Here is a 20217-nt window from a genome sequence, read left to right on the forward strand (position 1 = left end):
CTCTTGTCTTTCTCTTTCACTCTTCACGATTCTGGTTTCCCGTAATTACTTGCCTGATGAGATAATGATAAGTCTTATGGATGAATGGGAGCAAACGGTCAACTACTTCGTGAACAATACCCGAATGATTGGATCGTTAAAATTTCTTATCGCGTATTAATGATCCAGTAAAACGTTCAGTTTCCACTTTTAACAAATTGCATTTTAAGAATCGGCTCAACTTTTAATTAGAATCAATTCAATTAGAATACCGTTATTATATAAACTCGATGTCTGGAAAGTGTATGTAACATTTCACTATTTTTGTATACCAAGTTTCATATTTGAAAGAATCGTTATTCTACGCTGTCAATTCCTAATCCCTAATCATTAACATAGTATGTGTATTACTATCTATAAGGTATCTTGTTCCTAACTAAACAGAACGCCGAGTGAAATTCCTCCAGAAATATAAAACACGAAACCTACATCATTTCTAAATCGTTTATACATCGATGCAACAAAGGCTCTAAAGATATATCTACCGAGTGTAGAACGGGACACGATTACGTTGCATGTATCACAGTTTAACGTGTTACATGCTTATTATTATGCGCTGGTATGGCTAAGCCGGCGCGGTATGCGCATGCTTTTGATACACCATAAAATTAAGAGGTCAGAAAATCCAGCGAGATCAGAATCCAGAGCAACGTTGCGAAACTTTATCCATGAATACTAGTTACATTAGAATACCGTCCGAACGGTGTAACTGTTTCAAGCTCGGATCGCATTGCAGATTTAATATCAGATAGGTAGTGGGTGGCAGAAAAGGTGAATAAAAGCGAGAGAGAAAATAATGGAGAGCCGACAGAGTCGCGAGGAGACCTTCTAAGGTCGCCACGAGCACAATAATCCTTCGAATCGCCCCGAGGATATCTCCTTTGATTAGTACGATTTATAAATAAGTACAATTTCATCTGGACAAAATGATAAGGTCAATTAAAAAAATATTAAAGTTTGAAAATTTGAATTGGATGTATAATTTTCTATAGCGCTCTACTTTTCTTTATAAACGAACTTTAATAAATTTCGGATGAATTGTTATTTCATCCCGAAGCATATTGTTTACAAAGCATTCGAGGCCGACGCAGTATCTCGGAATGCAATCAGGGTTTCACTAACTTCGCTTCGGTTTTTATCGCAATTCTTGTTGAACAGAAAACAGGTAAAGGCGTACCTGACCGCTATTAAAATTTCGGATTATATCCTTTGCCTTCATTTTTATCGGCACACCTTGCGCATACCTGTCGAATCCTTCCATATAGTAGCTAAGTCATTGTCAATCCAGCTTCGCTCCTATTCCATTATGAAAATAAATGTTTTTATCGCGGACACGTATCCGCGATAACAGATACCTGCCACTAGCCTTTCCGATCAGTTGAAGCGTATACGATTAGGAACTTTAATAAAGAGGAATGGTGTCGTAAATACCGACAATTGAGTAACGATTTAATAGATCTGTAAATGATCAAAGAACGATTGCGCAACAATTAACATTCGTTTTGTAGACGTTTTTATAATGAAATGAAAGAGGAAAAGAAAATTTTAGAATAAATAGATGATACGGTAAAATTGATGGAAACTCGAATCGTACTACTAACATTATTAGAGGGACAAGGAAAATTAGAAAATTGTTCTCTTATGTAATTTAAAGCAGGAGTATGGTTGCTAACGTGGTGTTAAGATGTAATCGTGAAAATCGTCTAGGATCTTGTGTGTCTGAAAATTACCATATTCATGTCTACAATTACCATATTCATAGGATCAATAAGAAAGTACGAAAGAATGTAAAGAAAAGACTAGGATTAAGTGCTTCGAAGTTAACAGCTGAGTTAATTCAAGAATCCGCGAAGAAAATACTTGAAATCCAAAATCCGACTTTATTTCTTTATGATAATTATAAATGAAGATACCGAGCAATAACTGCTTAAATATATATCGTGATCCTGAATAAGTAGCTAATTATTACATCGAGCCACTTTAATTAGCGATTGGTAATTGCTTATTTCGAAGGTTGATAGATTGTTTCCTCGTTCTTCATACCTCCATACTTTGCATTACAAGCATAACGGCTCTTTTTGTAATGCAAAAAAAGGAAATAATTTATCGATTGATATGTCGGTTGATTGTTTAGTCACTCGGTCAGGTGATTAGTTGTCTGTAGGCTAACCCGCGGAATAAACGAGCGGCTTGATTAAAGTATGATAAGTATTAATTACCGCGTTGGTATGTCATTTGAGCTCGCTCGCAAATAATTCATAAGTTTCGCGAAAAAAGATTGCCTGCTTTCTAATCAACCGTTGTCGGTCTTAGAGTGTAATAAACAGAGCTGCAGCGCCAAGTGCATATCAGCAGGTTTTGTATTTGAAAAACCGTCTTCTTTTGTTTAAACTTCCCTTGTTGCCTGTTTTTTAATTTTTAAACCATCGCCGTTGCGAGCGTGATAATTTGAAAAGAGCAGAAAATCCGTGTGAAAATTTCCATAGAATCTCTGGTTTCGCTTCCAATAATCAGGTAGACACGTTTTAAATAGGAAGATTGTTCGGGCGCGGAACGCGATGGCGCGATGGCGCGAGCTTCATTGAAATGCAAAATATCGGGTCCGTTCGGGACGATAACGAGGAACGGAAAAAGCGAGGCGAGGAACGGATAGGGATGGCGATGATTTAGCGGGCGCAGCGGCGCGTCTTATTCTGCTCGGGTCGCGTAAATCAAGGAACCTTGACGCGGGGACTGCAAAGAGACGCAAGAGCAATTAATAGCGCGTTCGTAACGCGTTGTTGGCACGTGAGAGCGGACGCGCTGCCTTTATTTACCGATGCGATGAAATATTGAATCGGCTAACCCTAGATAGTACACGGGATTCCAGCGGCTCGAGGAATGAGGAAATCGCTGGATCCGAAGCGTTAGCGCTGCTGTCGCACTCGAATTCTCCCGTAAAATCAGATAGAAATGCAATGACGATGCGTTTTCTCCCCTATCGATGTTACCCAATGTTTTTGCGCCTCTTTAATACAGCTAAATCGTTTCCCTTTGAATAGACACAAAATATATTTCCACCCTCAATCTTCTGTTTTTCATTAAGATTAGATTAGATATATGTTTCCCTTAATTGTAATAATTGTAAACCCTTGCTTTAGAAGGGTGGCTCGCATTACATTTATCATTTTGCCAGCTACATTTTCTTTTCTTACATTTTTGCAGTACTTTTAGTTCTTCTTTACTCGCTCCATTACATCCCCCTTTTAGTCGCCTCTTACGACAGGCAGGGGTTACCGTGGCCGTATTCTGATCCCCGAGCCACAGGGTTTTGTTTTTCATTAAATGTTAATATTTTTTGTTTTTAAATTGCTAAAAGTGATTTTACAGGTCTGACAATAAAGAAAAGCTATTTATCTTAATTAAAATTTATCTATCTTAGAAATTAATAAAAAATGAAAGTGCTACTCCGCTTGTTGCGTTACGCAAACGCAGTCGATACCGATGTATAAATTAAACGGTGTCTCGTTCACGAATAGTCGATATGAACATTATTTACCGATGGAAACGCCGAACCTGTGAGACCCGATATCACTTTTGTCCGCGATAACATCGTAATCTGAAACTAAATTTCTAGTGGGCGTTTCTCCGCGACGCGACGGCCAGAAACAAATCGAAGGAAAAGAAAAGCTGAAAGGAGAATACAGTGGAAAAGGAGGGAAGATCATGGAATATGCAACGAGCCTGACTGATATTGCATAAGGGGATATTGCACACCGGGCACGACAAACGTTTTCTTTGCACTTCTATGCAGTGCACAGTATTAGAGGCAACAAAACTCTCTTATCAGTTTTAAGATATTTAAATATCTTACTTACTGTACAATAAGAATAAAACTTTCATATTTAGTTCAGTGATGACAGCATTTACTGTGAATTTGTTAGGTGTAGAAGTGAATGCTTTCCAATCAACTTGGTGTAATCATCATTGCAGTCATTGGTTTTAAGGAAGGGGTGGTAGTAATGTAACTTCTTCCTACAATTTGATTAATCATTTTTGAAACTTTTACAGAATTATTTTTCAAGAAACTTGAAATCACTCGACTCTATCCCGTGAGTCACTGTACATTATAATAACAGAATTATATTTTATTGCATTAAGTGTAGCGTTGAACAAAGAATCGGTTTGAGATATCAATTAATGGAGCGATACGGTATGGTAGTTTCGTAACACGAATTGTTACCCGCATAAGCGTTTATTTCTCAAGAAACAGCATGGTCGTAACGCGCAAATTAGATCTCGCAGCGAAAATGGTTCACGCCGAGTGAATGACTAAATCCTTCTACGTGAAATTACGCGGACAAGTGGTTTCGCAATAGAGCACCGTTGAACCATGTCAGCGGCTCGTCGTTGCGCTAGATTTCTCGGTCGGTACAAACCGAATACCTGTAATAAATACGTTGTCTCAATTGGAATTTAATTAATGGAACGCAATTCCGTTTATCTCGATCGAAAGCTCGCGATACACCTTCGTTCCATTAACGCGATTTACGAAGCCTCGAAACCGCGAAACACCGGTGCCGATTATTTATGAATTATTTCTCACGCGCTTCTAATCAACGATAATATTTCCGGCCTCCGAGGAATTCAAATTTTTTTTTTTTTTACATTCACTGATAAATGAAATGGTATCGTTCCATCGGCTTATTATTTCTTGCATATTAAACGGTTCGTTTCGAAACGTGGAATGACTTGATGACATAAAAGTACCGTAAAATAACACTTACTCTATATCAATTTCAAGCTAATAGAGTTCCTTGGAAATAACCACGTACAGAAACGTTTCACCGATTAGTCCCGATACAAAATGGCTGGCTAATAGTTATACACAGAGCAAAAATTGATTTCGAAATATATCATATCTGATAATGTAAATAAACACTTATCTATTTTATAAAAATTATAAGTATGGCATCGTTGGGATAAATGAAAAATGACACGGAGGAAACGTAGCGCGCTAGTGATGGCCCGTTTCTGAGTAGATATATGGAAGGAGGAAAGGGCAAGAAAGGTAGAAGGCAGAAGGTCGTAACGGAGTTCGTAACACGGTTCGTGCGAGGGTGTACGGATCGTGTCAACGATACCGTGGATTTACGATGGTCACCGAGCAAATCCATTTGTTTCATCTGCATCTGCTTAGCACGCTAATGCTGCCTTCCCTCTACGACTGCGACTGTTCGTTCCGTGCCGTTCTACTCGCCAACAGCTCCAGGATTAAGGTAGACCGTCCTTGAGCTGCAGCCTGATCTAATTGCTTGAAACATTCTGTATAATAATAATAATAATTTTGGTATGGATGAAAATTGATCGCTCATAAATATCAAAATCGCTCGTTTAACTTTTGCAAGACAACCTAACGTTTCAAAAGCGAAGAAGAATTATTAAAAACGAGTTAGCAAACTCTCGATATTTCATCGCATTAAATTTTAATATATTTTTTGTGCTTTGTTCATCCAGCAGAAGAAAATCAGGTTCTCTTGAATTTCTTCAGGCGAATTTTTTCCAAAAGTGGAAAACTACCGCTCGTAATATATTAATATTGTTGCTGCTACATATATAGTGCATAAAAATAGATAAAACTCGTTTATCGAGGTGCTGATTGAACCGTTTTACATCCTCCTATGCAACAATTATGCAAATAGAAGCGATAAAGGATATCCATTATTACAATCTGTTATACCTATTAGGTTGTGTAATAAATTCCCGCGTTTTTTATATTTTATATTTTTCCCCCAATTTTGTGTTTTCTTAGGTAAAGTATATATATGCATTCGCAAGTCTTTTTCTTGCTCTACAAACCTATCTGCTTCAATTTTTCGGATTAATTAATTTTAATTAATTTTCAGGCTTTTGAAATGGAAGCTCTAGGCATCAATTCATTCTCGACATCTGCTCTATTTCGCCTTTCGCCGTGGTCAAAAAATTACATTTTAATTTTATTTATTCTCCTTATATATGCGGACTGTAATTGATAATACTGATCCGATTTATTTTATAAATCTTGGGAAAAGAAATGGAATACCATTATGAAACTGTAACCACTGTAGCACGGTGTAACTGTCTAGTTCAATCTGATAATATAAATAATAAATGTCGGTCTGAAGGTAACCGTTCTGCTATGACTTTGTATCTAAACGGATAATATAAATCTTTTCGATCGTTTTTCATTAATCATTACAATTATATACAAATACATTCATGTACATCTTGCACTTACACTTCTTCGTAAGTAGGTAGTTATCTGTTACCAATAATAATGTCCACCAGTCATTCTGTGTTTCGATATCACCTAATTATAAGTATACACTTCTGAACAAAATAGCAGTAGTAGTTTCATTATTTAGTGTTTCTTTATTAATAATTCAAGACTACTTTTGAGAACCAGACGAAATGTTTTCCGGGGCTGTAATGTAAGGAGGTCGTCAATTAAAATATTGAGAAACAACGCAGGTTGATCTGAAGATTATGCTGTGAAAGATTTATTCATCTCCACCAAGCAGGTACTACTTTTAAAGCTATCTTTTCAGGGTACCAAAGCAGTAAAACAGCTATCGCCCGATTCGTCCTGAACGGCAATGGCGTTAGGGTAACTGCCCGCCCTTACAAGGTAATGGTGAACGATGAGCGCCGAAACCAAGAAACTTCGATAACTTACAGTCCAATTAGTTATCGAAACAACGTTCGGCTGTGCAGCCGGTATTTCAATGGAATTCGATAGAGCAGCGTGTGACCGATTGCGTATCTAATTATAAAAGAAGGGGAAACGGAAAGAAATGATTACGAGGTGGTGGCCACTGGCAGGTAGAGAATCCGGTCGGTATAGCCTGGTTAATATACCTACGCTACGTGGCCGCGGATAATGAACGCGTGTTAACCAGTTCGTTATCGGCAAAACGGTGCCCACCTTCTCCTCGCATGCGAGAAGTCGGGGCAGATTCGCTTCGAGGCTAAAGGAAACACGACGAACGAAGAGGAAGAAAAGTACCGGGTGTACCGTGAAGAGGCGAGAAGAGAGGGCAGAAAGAGGAAGAGGTAAATGAGGAGGATTAAGAGGGTGAAAGAGAAAGGTGAACGCGTCGGGATGGGGCCGGGTTTTATCTCGCGATTCTCGAGTAATCGTCGCCCCGTAAGAAGTTATGATTCCACCGTTTCCAGCTATCGGCGATTTTCTGCACAGCTTACGTTGTCCACGGCCATAACTAACAAGGACGCTTCCCGTCCACGAGGATACTTGTCAGACCGTCGAACGACCCCGTGGAATTTATTTTGCGTCTATGGGAAGACCGTGCGATGTTTCGTCTCGCTTATTGCTTCGTGAACGTGATTGCGTTGAAGATTAGCCTTGATGCCAGACTACAAGCAGGTTAACGTATCGATGCTAGGCATCCACGATGCTAGGATTCCTGATGGAATCCTGCTTTAATCTGTTTGGTAAGCGAACGCTCGACTCTACTCGCGAGAAACATCAGCAGACCATTAAATTGATCCTGGATAGAAATTTATTTTCATCGCGGATGAATTATAAAAATACGTTGTCTGTTAGAATGAAAATAATTCCATTTTTTCTTCATCTTCACAAATCTACCGAAGGCGTTCGTGATAATTTAAACGAAACTGGATTTCCTTATTTAAAATGTTCTTTTATGATTACTTTCATATAAAATGTATCGAATCATTGCTTTAAGCATCAAACTCTAAATAATTAGCAAAAGTAAATTTAAAAATATGAATACAGAAAATTTGATTTTATATCAGACTTCACTTGTTTTAATAAAAAATAAAAGTAATAGCTTTTTAACTTTTTGTTGGTTCCAATTATCGTTTAACAAGTGGTCTTTAATAATATCTTCAAGCTCGTTGATAATAAACTATTACTTAAAATTTTTAATACATATTAATGAAATTTCGTACCTTGTAACGTATAATTATTGATCGAAAGATACGAGCGGGGTGAAATTGAAGAACGATATGAATACGTGTATTACAGTGCGAGCAAAAACTTGATGTTTCATTAATGGTGCAATTATCAATCAATCTTTTATGAAATAAAGATAAAAATATTAACACTTGAGTCTGAAATATAGAATAATTTCAAAAAATTTTCTTAATCTGTAAAAAAGAAAAATAATAATCAAATTTTAATTTATAAAATTGCAAAATAAAAATAGTTTTAACTAATTTTAAATTTACGTAATTTATGATTAGCACGGCAGTGAAGACAAATTCCTCTAATGCAGTTATCCTCAACCGCCGGTCCGCGGGCCAAAAAGGGTTGAGAAATGCTGATACACGCGATACCCCTAAATTAAATCACGTGAAATTTGGGTGATAGTGATTCGAATTAAAAATATCAGAAAATGCAGATATCTTTGAAATAATCGCAATGTAAACGATGTAGAGGAAGACTTTATCGCATTTTAAGTTCATAGTCCACTTATCAATCGCTACCCCATGTACTAGAAGAAAACAGATAGTATTATCTTTCAAATCCCTGATTGCTTCAATTCAATGCACCTTGAACTGCCACGTAAAATACTTGGAAAATCGCCACACACGATCTAGAAACGATAGAATGAATGTTATAGTTCCCTTTGTTGGCTCTAGTTTCCGAGAGTTGAAACGAGCCAGGTAAGAAGGTACTTTAACGGGGCTGAATTACGGCAAGTGTTATTGTTACTGCCTGTAAATTTTTCTTTTTCGTCACGCTCGTCGAGTCATTCGCTCGTTAACACACTCTCTCGTTAACGCTTTCGCTTGTTAACACCGGCGTTGTTCCGCGCTCTCGGTGCGATGCAAATTCAACAGCCATCATTGAGATATCATATCGTAGCGAGGATAAACGTCATCGGTTGAACAGGACTGAAAATTAACAGTGTTCTTTATCACCGCGGTAATATCACCAAATGTTCTTCCTAATTCACCACGAAGACTGGAAAAGATATCTTCGATAAAACAGAGCTCTCAAGTATCTACAAAGCGGTGGAAATGAAAGTTAAACGTCAAGAATCATTCCGATTGTCCAATAATCTTGACAAATAGTAAGCCCTTGAATGAAAAATCAAGCAGGCTTCTGTAAAAACATTTCAATCGCAATCGGTTTGTTATTTCAAACGATTGGCGCGAATCACTTAACTGCTCCAGTGACAGGTGAACATTAAGCGAGAATACGAAATAACAACCCCTGTCACGAGATCGGTGTGTAACGTACGTCGAACGAAACGGCAGGAAAACGCGGAAAGATTCATTACGCGATATCCTAATTGCAGGATATGAACTGGTAAGTGTATAATACGAATACCAACGGGGGTAGAACCGCAAGGATACCAACGGGTAACGCAAGCCCGTCCTCGAACATCTTAATAATAATAATTAGTTTCCATCCTGGCGAGTGTTTTCCGCACGCCAATTAACAGCTCCCACGAAAAGTAATAGCATCGAGAATGCTTGCACGTTATTGTGCACCACATTCGACGTACCTATTGTAAGAGAGGGAAGAAAAAGGCGTTTCGTCTCGGGATCGTCTGTCAGACTCGTCAGTGGGGCTGACAACAGACACCTATCACACCGCAATTCGGAACTCCTATAAACTGCATGCCGGGCGACCGCCAGCGAGAACACTGTCATCCTTGCCGCCACCTAGCGGTCCCCGGCTCGAACCAAAGGCGTCCGGGGAGACGAAACCCTCTCCCCCTCCACTAAACTCCTACACTATTCATCCTTTTGCCTGTTAAATAATTTTGACAAACTGATATCGTACCTAAAATATTATTCTTTTATAATTGGTGCAACTTCATTTCGTAAAATTCTCAAGTTCATTATAACCTTACAGATAAAGAACATTACACGTTCTCTGTATACTATCGCACAGAATTTATTGTTATGTTTGGACTGTATCTTTTAGACGTCTGTGTGTCACAGCTTCAGTTAAACAAGGAAGTGTATACTGACTCCACAGGATCGACGCTTCTCACGAAAGTAGTATTTATTAATTTTCCAGTGACGGAAGTGAAGGAACGCAAGCGAACCAGCAAAGAAGATGACAAGATTTACGTTTACGATTTCGAAGCTGGCCAGTCCATTCAGTTCTCGATGACTTGCGAAGAATTACTTAAGAAGATGAAGAAATGTCCATTGTGGATTGGTGTTTTCAGAATGGACGATAATTTCCCTATCTGTTCTCTTCGAACGCATCTTAGCGGATGCGCTTGCGATTTGGTAAGTTCATTTTATTAAATCTTAGAGAAATCAGTATAGTAATTTGTCTTTTTATGTTTCAGGGCTCCCTGCTTATTGAAAACCCAGCGCCTTTTAGGTTCAGAGGACCATTCGATCTTATTGATACTGGTCAAAATTTCGCTGGTCGATTAGGTCTCGAGATAACAATTTTCAATTTAGGAAGGTAGTGAAAAATGTTCTCAATCCTAGAAAACTCGTCGATTCATAAATTTTCCAAAAACTTTTTTAAAACATCAATTCATTACATTTGGAATATTATGATTCAGATGCTTGTTAATGCGTTACGCTCTCGCGCCCAACTGTTTCCTCTTCAAAATGGAACCCGATGGAACGGAGTATAAATGTAACTTTAAAGACTCGTCGAAGCTAGGGATGAGCGTATTACCTGCGGATAATTTCGCAAATCGAGAGATGATAGTTGATACCAGTCCCGCGGGAAATCTGATCAAAGATATCGCTGGAATTTCTCCAGTGGCTGATCATCTTGGTGATGGTAGGCCGCCGCCTAAGCCTCCACGCGTTCCCTTGTTTGATCCCTCCCAGTCTAAGCGGAAAAAGAAAAAAAAGGGTAAAAAGAAGGGAAAAGGGAAAAAATAAAATTGTTGAGATTTTATCCATATCAAAGTATAGGTTCAGAATTATTTTCATCGAATAATTTGTTCAATTTAATGAAACGAAATGTGATAATAACATAGGGTAAAAAGGGATAATGATAATCATTTAACGCGTCTACCATGGCAGTAAATAATATGACCAGATGATTTTTAAATTTAAGCTTTTATTAGGCAAAAATGCATCTATTTCATTCTGATGGAATTTTTATAAAAGCTTCAAAATTTGAAAATTTGTAATGGAACCACATGAGTTAATAGGTGTGCACAAATTTCAATTAAAAGTTTTGATATCTATATTTATCTTCAGTAAATTATAAATGTATGAACACCCTATATATCCTAGAGTTAAGAACGTTACGTTCTCATAAATCAGTCTCGATTCGATTCAGCATAAATCATAATCGTGTCGTCGGACATATGCAGACATCTTTGCCCTATAGCAAAGAGCCTCGTGAGAAAGATTCTCTAGGATGCTGAATCGCTCTCTCTTCTCATGATATGCCGTTAACTGCTTTTCATCCTAAGCCGATGCGTTTCTTTCGATCACTTCTCTTATACGTATATACAATATATCATTAGCACTCTGTATTAGATTCCACTAATTAAAAACAACATGAATTATCTCTTTTTAAAATTTTAATTAAATTTGTTCTTACCACTTTTATTTGGAAAATATTGTATTTTAACCATATTAAAGATAAAAATTGAGAAGTTTCACTCGAGAGTGGGTGGATGAAATATATATATATATATATATTTTTATAAAAATACGATAGGGATGCATAATTTTGCCATGATAATGTTTGTTAAAATATCTATTTAATGTAGACGTCTTTTATGCTGAATGAAAAAGAAGGAAAGAATATCCTTTCTCTTATGTAAGCGAAAATATGTACCGTCGCTAAAGCAGCTTCCGTATCGCCTCACGAACAACGCGGACTGCCGCTTACGTGCTCCACTTATTATTTATTTTCTAAAGTGGGAGGAGCTAGCGAGTTTCGAAAGCACTTCGCGTGCATCGATTTGACTTACAATGGCCTTATGGTTACCGGTATCCGGTAACCACTTCCTATTGTAACCGCTACCAATCCTTAGAAAAATCGTACCTCGATGACAATCCGCTTTTCCGTTCGATTTTATAGCGAACCATAAAAAAACAATATCATAAGACGTGATGGAAAAAAATGTTAAAGGAGAGTAATGGGCGGAACGAACGTTTAATAGCAGCGCGTGGTAGAATTTTACGAGGCATCACGGTAAAACCTATTTCCAACGAAATTAATTGATTATTCGCGTGATACACGAAATACGCACAACACGCGGAAATGAATTATTAATGCAACGTGACCGCGACACGCGAGAAGTTTATGGGGAATAGTGAGAAGGAGAAAAGTGAGAGAATACAGGAACGGTTAACACGGGAATCGTGTTAATCAATTTTTAGACTACCATTTTCTTTACCAGTAAAATATATATTTTAAAACAAACGTATATTACTCACCCCATTGTTTCATTTCCCTGGCAAACTGATCCTTTGAATTCTTCGTGGAAACTGTTTCACCAAACCTTCTGTCTTCCCATAAAAACTCTTATCCTCACCACTTGTAAGTATACTATTCATAGTTATTTATCTTATTCTTGAATTATCATTCTTATACCTACTTCGTTTTTAAGAATTCTTACACACGAATTGAATAATCATTATTCTCTTTCTCTAATTTAAAAATTCAATTTTTGAAATTTCTATCAAGTTCGTCACAATGCATTTTAGGGATTCTGTGCATAGAAAGAATAGAGCAGGATGCAGCTGCGCGGTGCATCTAACGAAAGAAACTCTCCCGGCGCGACGCGACGCGACGCGTAGGCAGGATCGTATGCTAATTATGGCAAATCGCAGCGGGCGGTGATTTGTTCGTCCACTAGCGTGTAAACGAAACTTTTCTAGAAGGGAAATTAAGTGGGATGGCTACATGATCCAGATGAACTCGTGACAACGTTCAAGCGAGTAACGATGTGGGACACGCAACACTCGGCCAATACACGAATTCATCTACCGCGTCGTGTGTATAGACACGTGTACTTGAGTGTGTTCCTGTCTGAAAACACTGTTATTTCTTACGCTTATTTGGAAAAAGCAATATTGTCTATAGACAATATTATATATACAGTGGAAGACAAAAATAAGTGGACACTGTTCAAAATAGAATACCTCGATTAAAATTCGACTAAATAACTTGAGGTTTTTTGAGAAGCTATAAAAATTAATTCACTAAAATATGGATTTTTATCGTTTTAAAAAATTACAATTTGTTGAAATGATGAAAAAAAATAGTGAATGGTAATTTTTCAACTTTTTTATATGAGCCTATAATGAAAATTTAAAATATGTCTTTCGTAGATGCAGATAAGTTATGTGTATGCTGAAAATCTCATCGAGATCGGTCAACGCATTTAAAAGTTATAAGTAATTAAATTTTCCGAAAATCGCGACTTTTCATATAAGAACATAAGTAATTGTAATTTTTTAAAACGATGAAAATACATATTTTAGTGAATTAATTTTTATAGCTTCTCAAAAAACCTCAAGTTAGTCCAATTTTAACCGTGGTATTCTATTTTGAGGTATGCCTCTCGCTGTATATTTTTTTAATTCTGTTGCCTTACCCCTATTTCTTTCACGGTACAAAAGAAAATATAAGAATAGGTAAAAAAATTCGTCAAGGAGGTATAAAGCGATTACATATTTGCTACTATTCGTGTACAATGTAGAGTAAAAAAAGAAATGAAACAAAGCATTGGTGTAGCAGATCGTGTGTCTTGTTTTACAGCCTCCTCGACGAGTAGCTACGGCAACGTATGGTCAATGAAACAGCCATAGGCCGAACACTAAATACACCATAAACCAAAGGGAATTGCCTGTGAAGCTTTAATACTCTACGTTTATATACCACTCTGCGGTAGAACCGATATGTAAGATTCCGAAAAAAAAGGATGCAACTATGTCTCAGAAAATCTTTTTATGATTTCTCGAGGAGATTTCGATAAAAGCAAATTGGATATGTCACTCAAAGCGGGATTACTCGAGTGGAACGCGTATGTCTGATTAACCGTAAAAAGCTACACTACAGGTATCGAATGAATGCAGTTAAATCTGATCCTGCTGCTTTAGCTGATTAGTTTCAATCGTTGCCACAAAATTTCGTCCCTGGTTAGTAAAAACAATGCGTTTCATGCGGAACCCAACCTGAACGCGGAAGTATTACTAATGAATTAGAAAGATCATTTAGATAGCATTGTAGCTTAATGCTCTTGATTATTTTTAATGAAGTATATTTATTGCACTATTCGTTTGACCAATATCTGGCCGTGTAATCGGACTCCCTACGGTTCAATAAAAGAGTAGTTCCTGGTTGAAAGTTATCTTTTTCAACTGTGCGTCACTGTCTCGACAAATTATTCTCATGTACAGTACCGAGAATCGTGGACTTTCCTAAGATTTTAACCGGCACAGTGGAAGTGCTAAGAAAATTTAAGCTTCTAGATCGATATCTTGCATTGTTAGTATAATTCTGACCACATTGAAAATTCGCAATCTCTTATTTTTTTAAGTAATTATTCCATTATTTAGAATCTGAGGTGCAGGGCATAATAACCACCGATGGCAATCAACGTTCTAGGAGAAATGGTTACATAATTAAAAATTATGATATTAAATAAAAAATGTGTCAACACTTATGAATCCTGATTAAAGTTGCAAGTGTTAATAATTAGTTCAGTGCCAAAATTATCACGACTTACCCTGTTCGTGTAGACTAAACAATTTCACGTTCTATCCGAGCAGTACAAATCACATTTAAGGACTGACGGTGTTAATCATCGTCTAAAGTACTTCTCATGTATCATTGAGCTCTTCAGACCGTTAATCGATGTTCGGCCACTGTATAGGCGCATATGATACCAGTCATTAATAATCATTCCGGACAAGGATTCGAACGTGCTACCATTTAAACGATCGCGGATGACGTGCCACGAAACATCGATCAAACGTAAATCATGGCACGCAAGAAACTGACAAATTATTGTCCAACGTAACGCATTGCCTTCGCGTTAGCAACGTGTTCTTTGAACAGGGACGTTTATTAGTTCGTAACCCTCTGGTAGGATTAAATCGTCAAGCGAAAGGAAGTCGGTGGCATAAAGAAAAACGTAAAAACACGTCATACCTTGAAGTGTTGCTTCAAAATGAATCATGTTAATTGACTTTGTGCTTAAGACACAACATTATTCTACCTCGCTTGATTATTTCAACGTACGTTTATAAATATATCAATAAAATCAAAATTAATTCTCTATCGGTGTTTATTATAGCAATTAAACATAAGTAATGAGCAACATTTCAGTTATTGCAAAATGAATTAATTTGAACTGCATTTATAATTCTACTTTAATTCTATACCATTTATAACTTCGTCATTTAACTGATATTAATGAATATTCTACCATTTAGTTGCATCTAGTTGAAATCTTCTACTGTTAAATAAATATATAAATGATTTATAAAAGCGAGCAGACACGAAGAGGGAAATAAACTATGAAAAGTTAACGAATAAAACCGATTCATTAGGATCTCTCCATTTCAATCGAGACACTTTAATTAACATTTATTTATATTCGGGTAATTTGTTACCCTCTTTAATTGGCTAAGAAAAATAAGATTCTGATGTATATTAGTGTCCTTTCTAGGAACCGGCATTAATTCACTTGAACGTTTTATTTATATACCGAAGCGTACGAGCGAGCACTGCTGGAGTCTGGTAATTTACATTAAAATCAAAGCTGATCGTCGCACCCCGAGGCGTTTAAACCTGGTTTTGGTTTGTCGAGTGCTTTTCCTCTGCCGCAGCTTGCGATCTGGGTACAGCGTCAGGAATGGTGATAATCATCGATAAGTACGATTTATCAAAGTTCAGTCACGCGATAAGAATAATTAATTTTTCGACATGACATCAGTTTTATCTAGAAATTAATCTCTTCTTGAATTAATACAATCTTTCAGTTTACGCTCACGTAGGCTTCTTTTGGTTAAGGGTAAACGTAAGGGGAGAAGCAGTCTACTACTTCTTTGAGCTTGAGGGAACTCAGGGAGAGACTAGGGAGAGTCCTGATATTTCCATACGCTGTTCGTAATTTACAAGTCGAGCTGAACTCGCTTCGATTGTTCGAGCCGAGTCGAGCGCTTGAATTTGCCGAATTACTCGAAATCGACGAACTGTTTGAAACAGAAGCGAGCTACTCGAAAAAATCAAACTACTCGAATATTCGAGCCGTCGTAAAACTTCGATTTACTTGAAGATGAATTTTTTCGAGTAGTTCAATTTTCTCGAGTCGATTTCGAGTAATTCGGCAAATTCAAGCGCTCGACTCAGCTCGACCGACCGTTCATTGTTTGACTCGAAATTCGAGTACTTGAATAAATACTCACACACCTCTAGCTACAACCTCCATGGACTAGGCAAGTAATTACAAATTGCCTGTTCTAGGACTTTCGATACGCACTGTATAATGAAATGTGTCGTAAAAAGAAAGTTAAACACGATAAGAAAGTTTAGCGAGGTCGGAACAATATTAATTGCACGGAATGCAAATAAGAAGGAAAGGAAAGGAAAGGAAAGGAAGGTTGTCCGGCGATTTATGCTGGCCCTCGGGTAAGTTAAGATTTCGAGGGGCGCTGCGGTGACCAGAAATCGATTAGAAACTTGATTTCTGCGTTCTCCGGCTTATGCGCTCCTTCGAACGACCGTGATTCAATTACGTGGAACATGCTCGCAAGAAGCCACCGGTCATGCATGCGAAGAGTAAGTAGAAAGAGAAATAGAGAAGACGCTGAAAATAATGATAAATTCTCCTTTCTAAATTACCCATCCCGTTTTTTAATCAGCCGATGCATTTAAATGGTCCTTGAAAATGTACAATGAATTCTATTTGGTATGCTCAAAAATGTTGATCAATTGTTACTAGAAAGTATGAACATATAAGAGAAAGTTATGATTCAACGATTACATTGCAATTGTTTCATTACTTTCATAGTTTTCTAACGTTTGCAATCGAAAGAGGTCATCCGCGTAATCCGGGATTCAGTAGAGCATAAACGCCATATCAGATCACAAAGGAATGTGGTCTTGACTGTTTTCATTCTGAATATATTAAGTACTATTCATTAACGAAGTAGCAACCGGTGGAAAGAATAAATCAAGAATTCATTTTTTTGCAATACATGAATTCCAAGTTTGCCTCCGGGATTTTGGGTTCACTTCCGTAATTTCTTCTATATCGAAAATAAATTAGACAATTGGAGATACTAAAATGTTTCGATATTAGCTGCAATCTCTTCAATTGCATAATAACATTTTGGGATGATTATTAAGGGTTTGCTAAACAATAGCAACACTTATCAGTGAAAAAACCGGAGTACTCAATTCTACTCTACTTTCCCCTACAATTTTCTTAAAACTCCCTATAACAAGTTAATTCGTTTCGAGCGAATTACCCTACTTAAAGGAAACTTTTCAAACCGCCTCGAGTTTATACGTTCTACATGATGTAGCATACTTTCATTTTTTGGTTATAACATCGTCGAATGGCCTATAAATAGTGAAAATTACTGTAATTATGAAGTTGGAGAAAGAAAATAATCGCAGGTAAGATTGAACCCAGAGGCGATTCTTGTGATTCGTAAAGTTGTTCCTTCGATTATCGCGAATCTTGAAAACTTCCAAGGAAGATATGATCGAAGTTGAAAATATGATCTAAAGTTGAAATTTATTAATCGTATTAATTTATAAATTTTACGTTGAAGTTTACAATGTAAACATCAGCTGTATAATTATAATGATGCAAATTTATTATTAAACGACTTGGGAAAGGACGAGATTATTTAAATCGACGAGTGTATTTTTCTTATCTATGTCCAGTAATTACTTTGGAATGAATGGACCAATCAGGGTGAAATGTTTTGCATCTAACGCTGAATATTTCCTCATTAGTAATACCACCGGTTTCCTAGTAGAACTTACATGTATCGAAGCGTTTGATTAGTCGTGCATATGACTGGAAGGGATTTGTCGTGGTGGGGTTAGGAATAATTGAAAACCGGGAGCGATTTTACAAGCGGACGATAGTAGTTAAGGGTTGAAATTGCAGACTCGAAGATGTCACGAAATGTGCAGTAGCCAAAAGTGTTAAAATATCAATTTATCTGCGTATCCGATATACATTCGCAGTTATCACCAGAAAGAAACGTCTCATTTCGTGATCACGTTCCATAAATCGATTCGAACATTCACGTTCATCAAGTTGATCCTGGAATTACCCGAGCAACCACGTTATTTCAGCAGATAATAATTTGATACAGGTGTTAACGCGAGACGCCTATAGATTTTGACCAGTCCGATCGAAAGACATAATCACGGCTAATTAATTGGAGAGATGCGTGAGTATATCTTCGAAAAAATCGGAAGCAATCACCGCGGTAACGGAGTCGTTTCATTACCCGACGACGGGTAATTGTTAACAGTACCTTAGATTGGCCGGTGAAAAAATCAATTAAAATGTCGCGTTTCGCGAACGTCCGAATAAAGAAGATCGATTATTGGTAATGAAAGATTCAGTCCGGTGAACAAGCGTAATTATACGGATGGTAATGATTGCACGCGTTTGACGAGGCACGGGAAGAGTGGCGATCGTACGTACAATTAATGGCGTGACAGAGTAAGAGGGGAGAAAGGCGAGAGAAAGAGAAGAAGAGGTATATCGAATCACTGGACGTCTTCCATCGATCGATCGATGCAACGCGACGAGCAGCCTGATCGATCAAACTACCGGAAGGAATTTTTCATGTAGATGCAAAATTACGATAGTGGACCTTTCGTGGACGCTCCGTTGCGTTGGCTTCGATTAACATCGGCAACCTGTCTACGTGACTGAAATAAAATAGAGCCGCGGCGGCCATGTGTCGCGTGGATTCAAATATGTACAGAGAAACGTAATAGCCGATGTACATACACGGTGCGAAAAATCTCGTACGAGAAGCCCTCGAATGCTACTCGTATCGTGTACACGTTTCACGTGCGTGCACGCATGTTACCACGCACGAGCTTGAATCGGTTCCCAACACGTTGGAAATTTGGCGAGTTCTCGTTCGTGACTCGCACGAAAATGAATTCGGAAAGAACGACAGGCCAGGCAGGCCATGTGCGTTCTGTCAATTTAACCCTTTATTTACTGCTTTTTTTAAATCTATTTCATCCTTCTTCCCTTGATACATTTGAAACTCGTGCGTACTATGGAACACCCTGTACATACGACAAATTGCGAAATGAATAAGAGAATCGATCAGATCGGCTGCCCCGGCAAAATACACAAGGTTAGTTTGTACGCGAAAACACCGGCTGCTGTGATTGAGATCATGATAACGATAACGATCTTGTTGGCGAGCGAAAAAGTTGTCGGCCCTTTTTGCCAAGCATCTCGCGCCTTCGCGTTGCATGCAAGAAAGTAAATGTGTTCCGGACTCGTTCCACCCACGCTTTCGGTGTTGTTTCGTGTGGATCAGTGTTGTTCGACGCGTGCTCTGTAACCAAGTGATTCGGGGAGGGATGATATCGCAGGGTCTGATGAAAGGAAATGAAATCGATCAATTTGGAACTTTGCGAGTAACGACAAATTTTAAAGGTTACGTATTTAAGGTACTTTTATAGATATGTATTAAGTGAACTGAAGGTTATCAGAGACTTGTACAGATATGAAGTTAATGAACGGATTCTCGAATATTAACCCTACGTAAGAACAATTTTATGGTATTTTAAATATGCTCAGATTTTTTCAATGATTATTTCACTGATAGCTCATCATTCGAAGAAGATAACGATGAAATATATTAGATAATGGGTTTTATTCACGGTAAAACGGAGCAATGAACCTTGGCAGGGAATATGTTCCATTAATAATATTACTAGCCAAACAACTGATAACCAGTGGTAATAATTTTTCAACGTGTTTCTTATCAGTGCATTTTCCATCGTTTCAGAGAGATGCCATTTCTACGTGTTTTATTTCGATAAAGAAGAAGCGATTAGAAAATCTTTTTTAGAAGAAAATCGTACTTGTTTTGCTAATTATATTGAATTTCATTTATTCAAACCACTATTTTGCAATCTAAACATACTCATCATGGTTCGTGAGATAAAGGATTTTACGAGCGCACGAGACGAAGACGTCCGTTATTAGTAGT

At 37.6% G+C, this 20217-nt stretch overlaps 1 protein-coding gene across 1 annotated transcript; it reads left to right on the forward strand.

Moving 5' to 3' along the window:
* The first annotated feature begins 9957 nt into the window (after positions 1 to 9957).
* On the forward strand, positions 9958 to 10911 carry LOC117601425 (uncharacterized). Its single transcript, XM_034318127.2, has 3 exons — positions 9958 to 10293; positions 10356 to 10477; positions 10581 to 10911. The coding sequence occupies exons 1-3, from the start codon at positions 9958 to 9960 to the stop codon at positions 10909 to 10911; spliced, it is 789 nt and encodes a 262-aa protein (XP_034174018.1).
* The last annotated feature ends 9306 nt before the right edge of the window (positions 10912 to 20217 follow it).

Source organism: Osmia lignaria, chromosome 6 (genome assembly GCF_051020975.1).
Source record: "Osmia lignaria lignaria isolate PbOS001 chromosome 6, iyOsmLign1, whole genome shotgun sequence".
NCBI lineage: Eukaryota > Metazoa > Arthropoda > Insecta > Hymenoptera > Megachilidae > Osmia > Osmia lignaria.

Coding starts and splice junctions, on each gene's coding strand:
- LOC117601425 (XM_034318127.2), top strand. CDS start 9,958: ATGTTTGGACTGTATCTTTTAGACGTCTGTGTGTCACAGCTTCAGTTA. Junction 10,294..10,355: donor GCGGATGCGCTTGCGATTTG/GTAAGTTCATTT, acceptor TTTATGTTTCAG/GGCTCCCTGCTTATTGAAAA. Junction 10,478..10,580: donor ACAATTTTCAATTTAGGAAG/GTAGTGAAAAAT, acceptor ATTATGATTCAG/ATGCTTGTTAATGCGTTACG.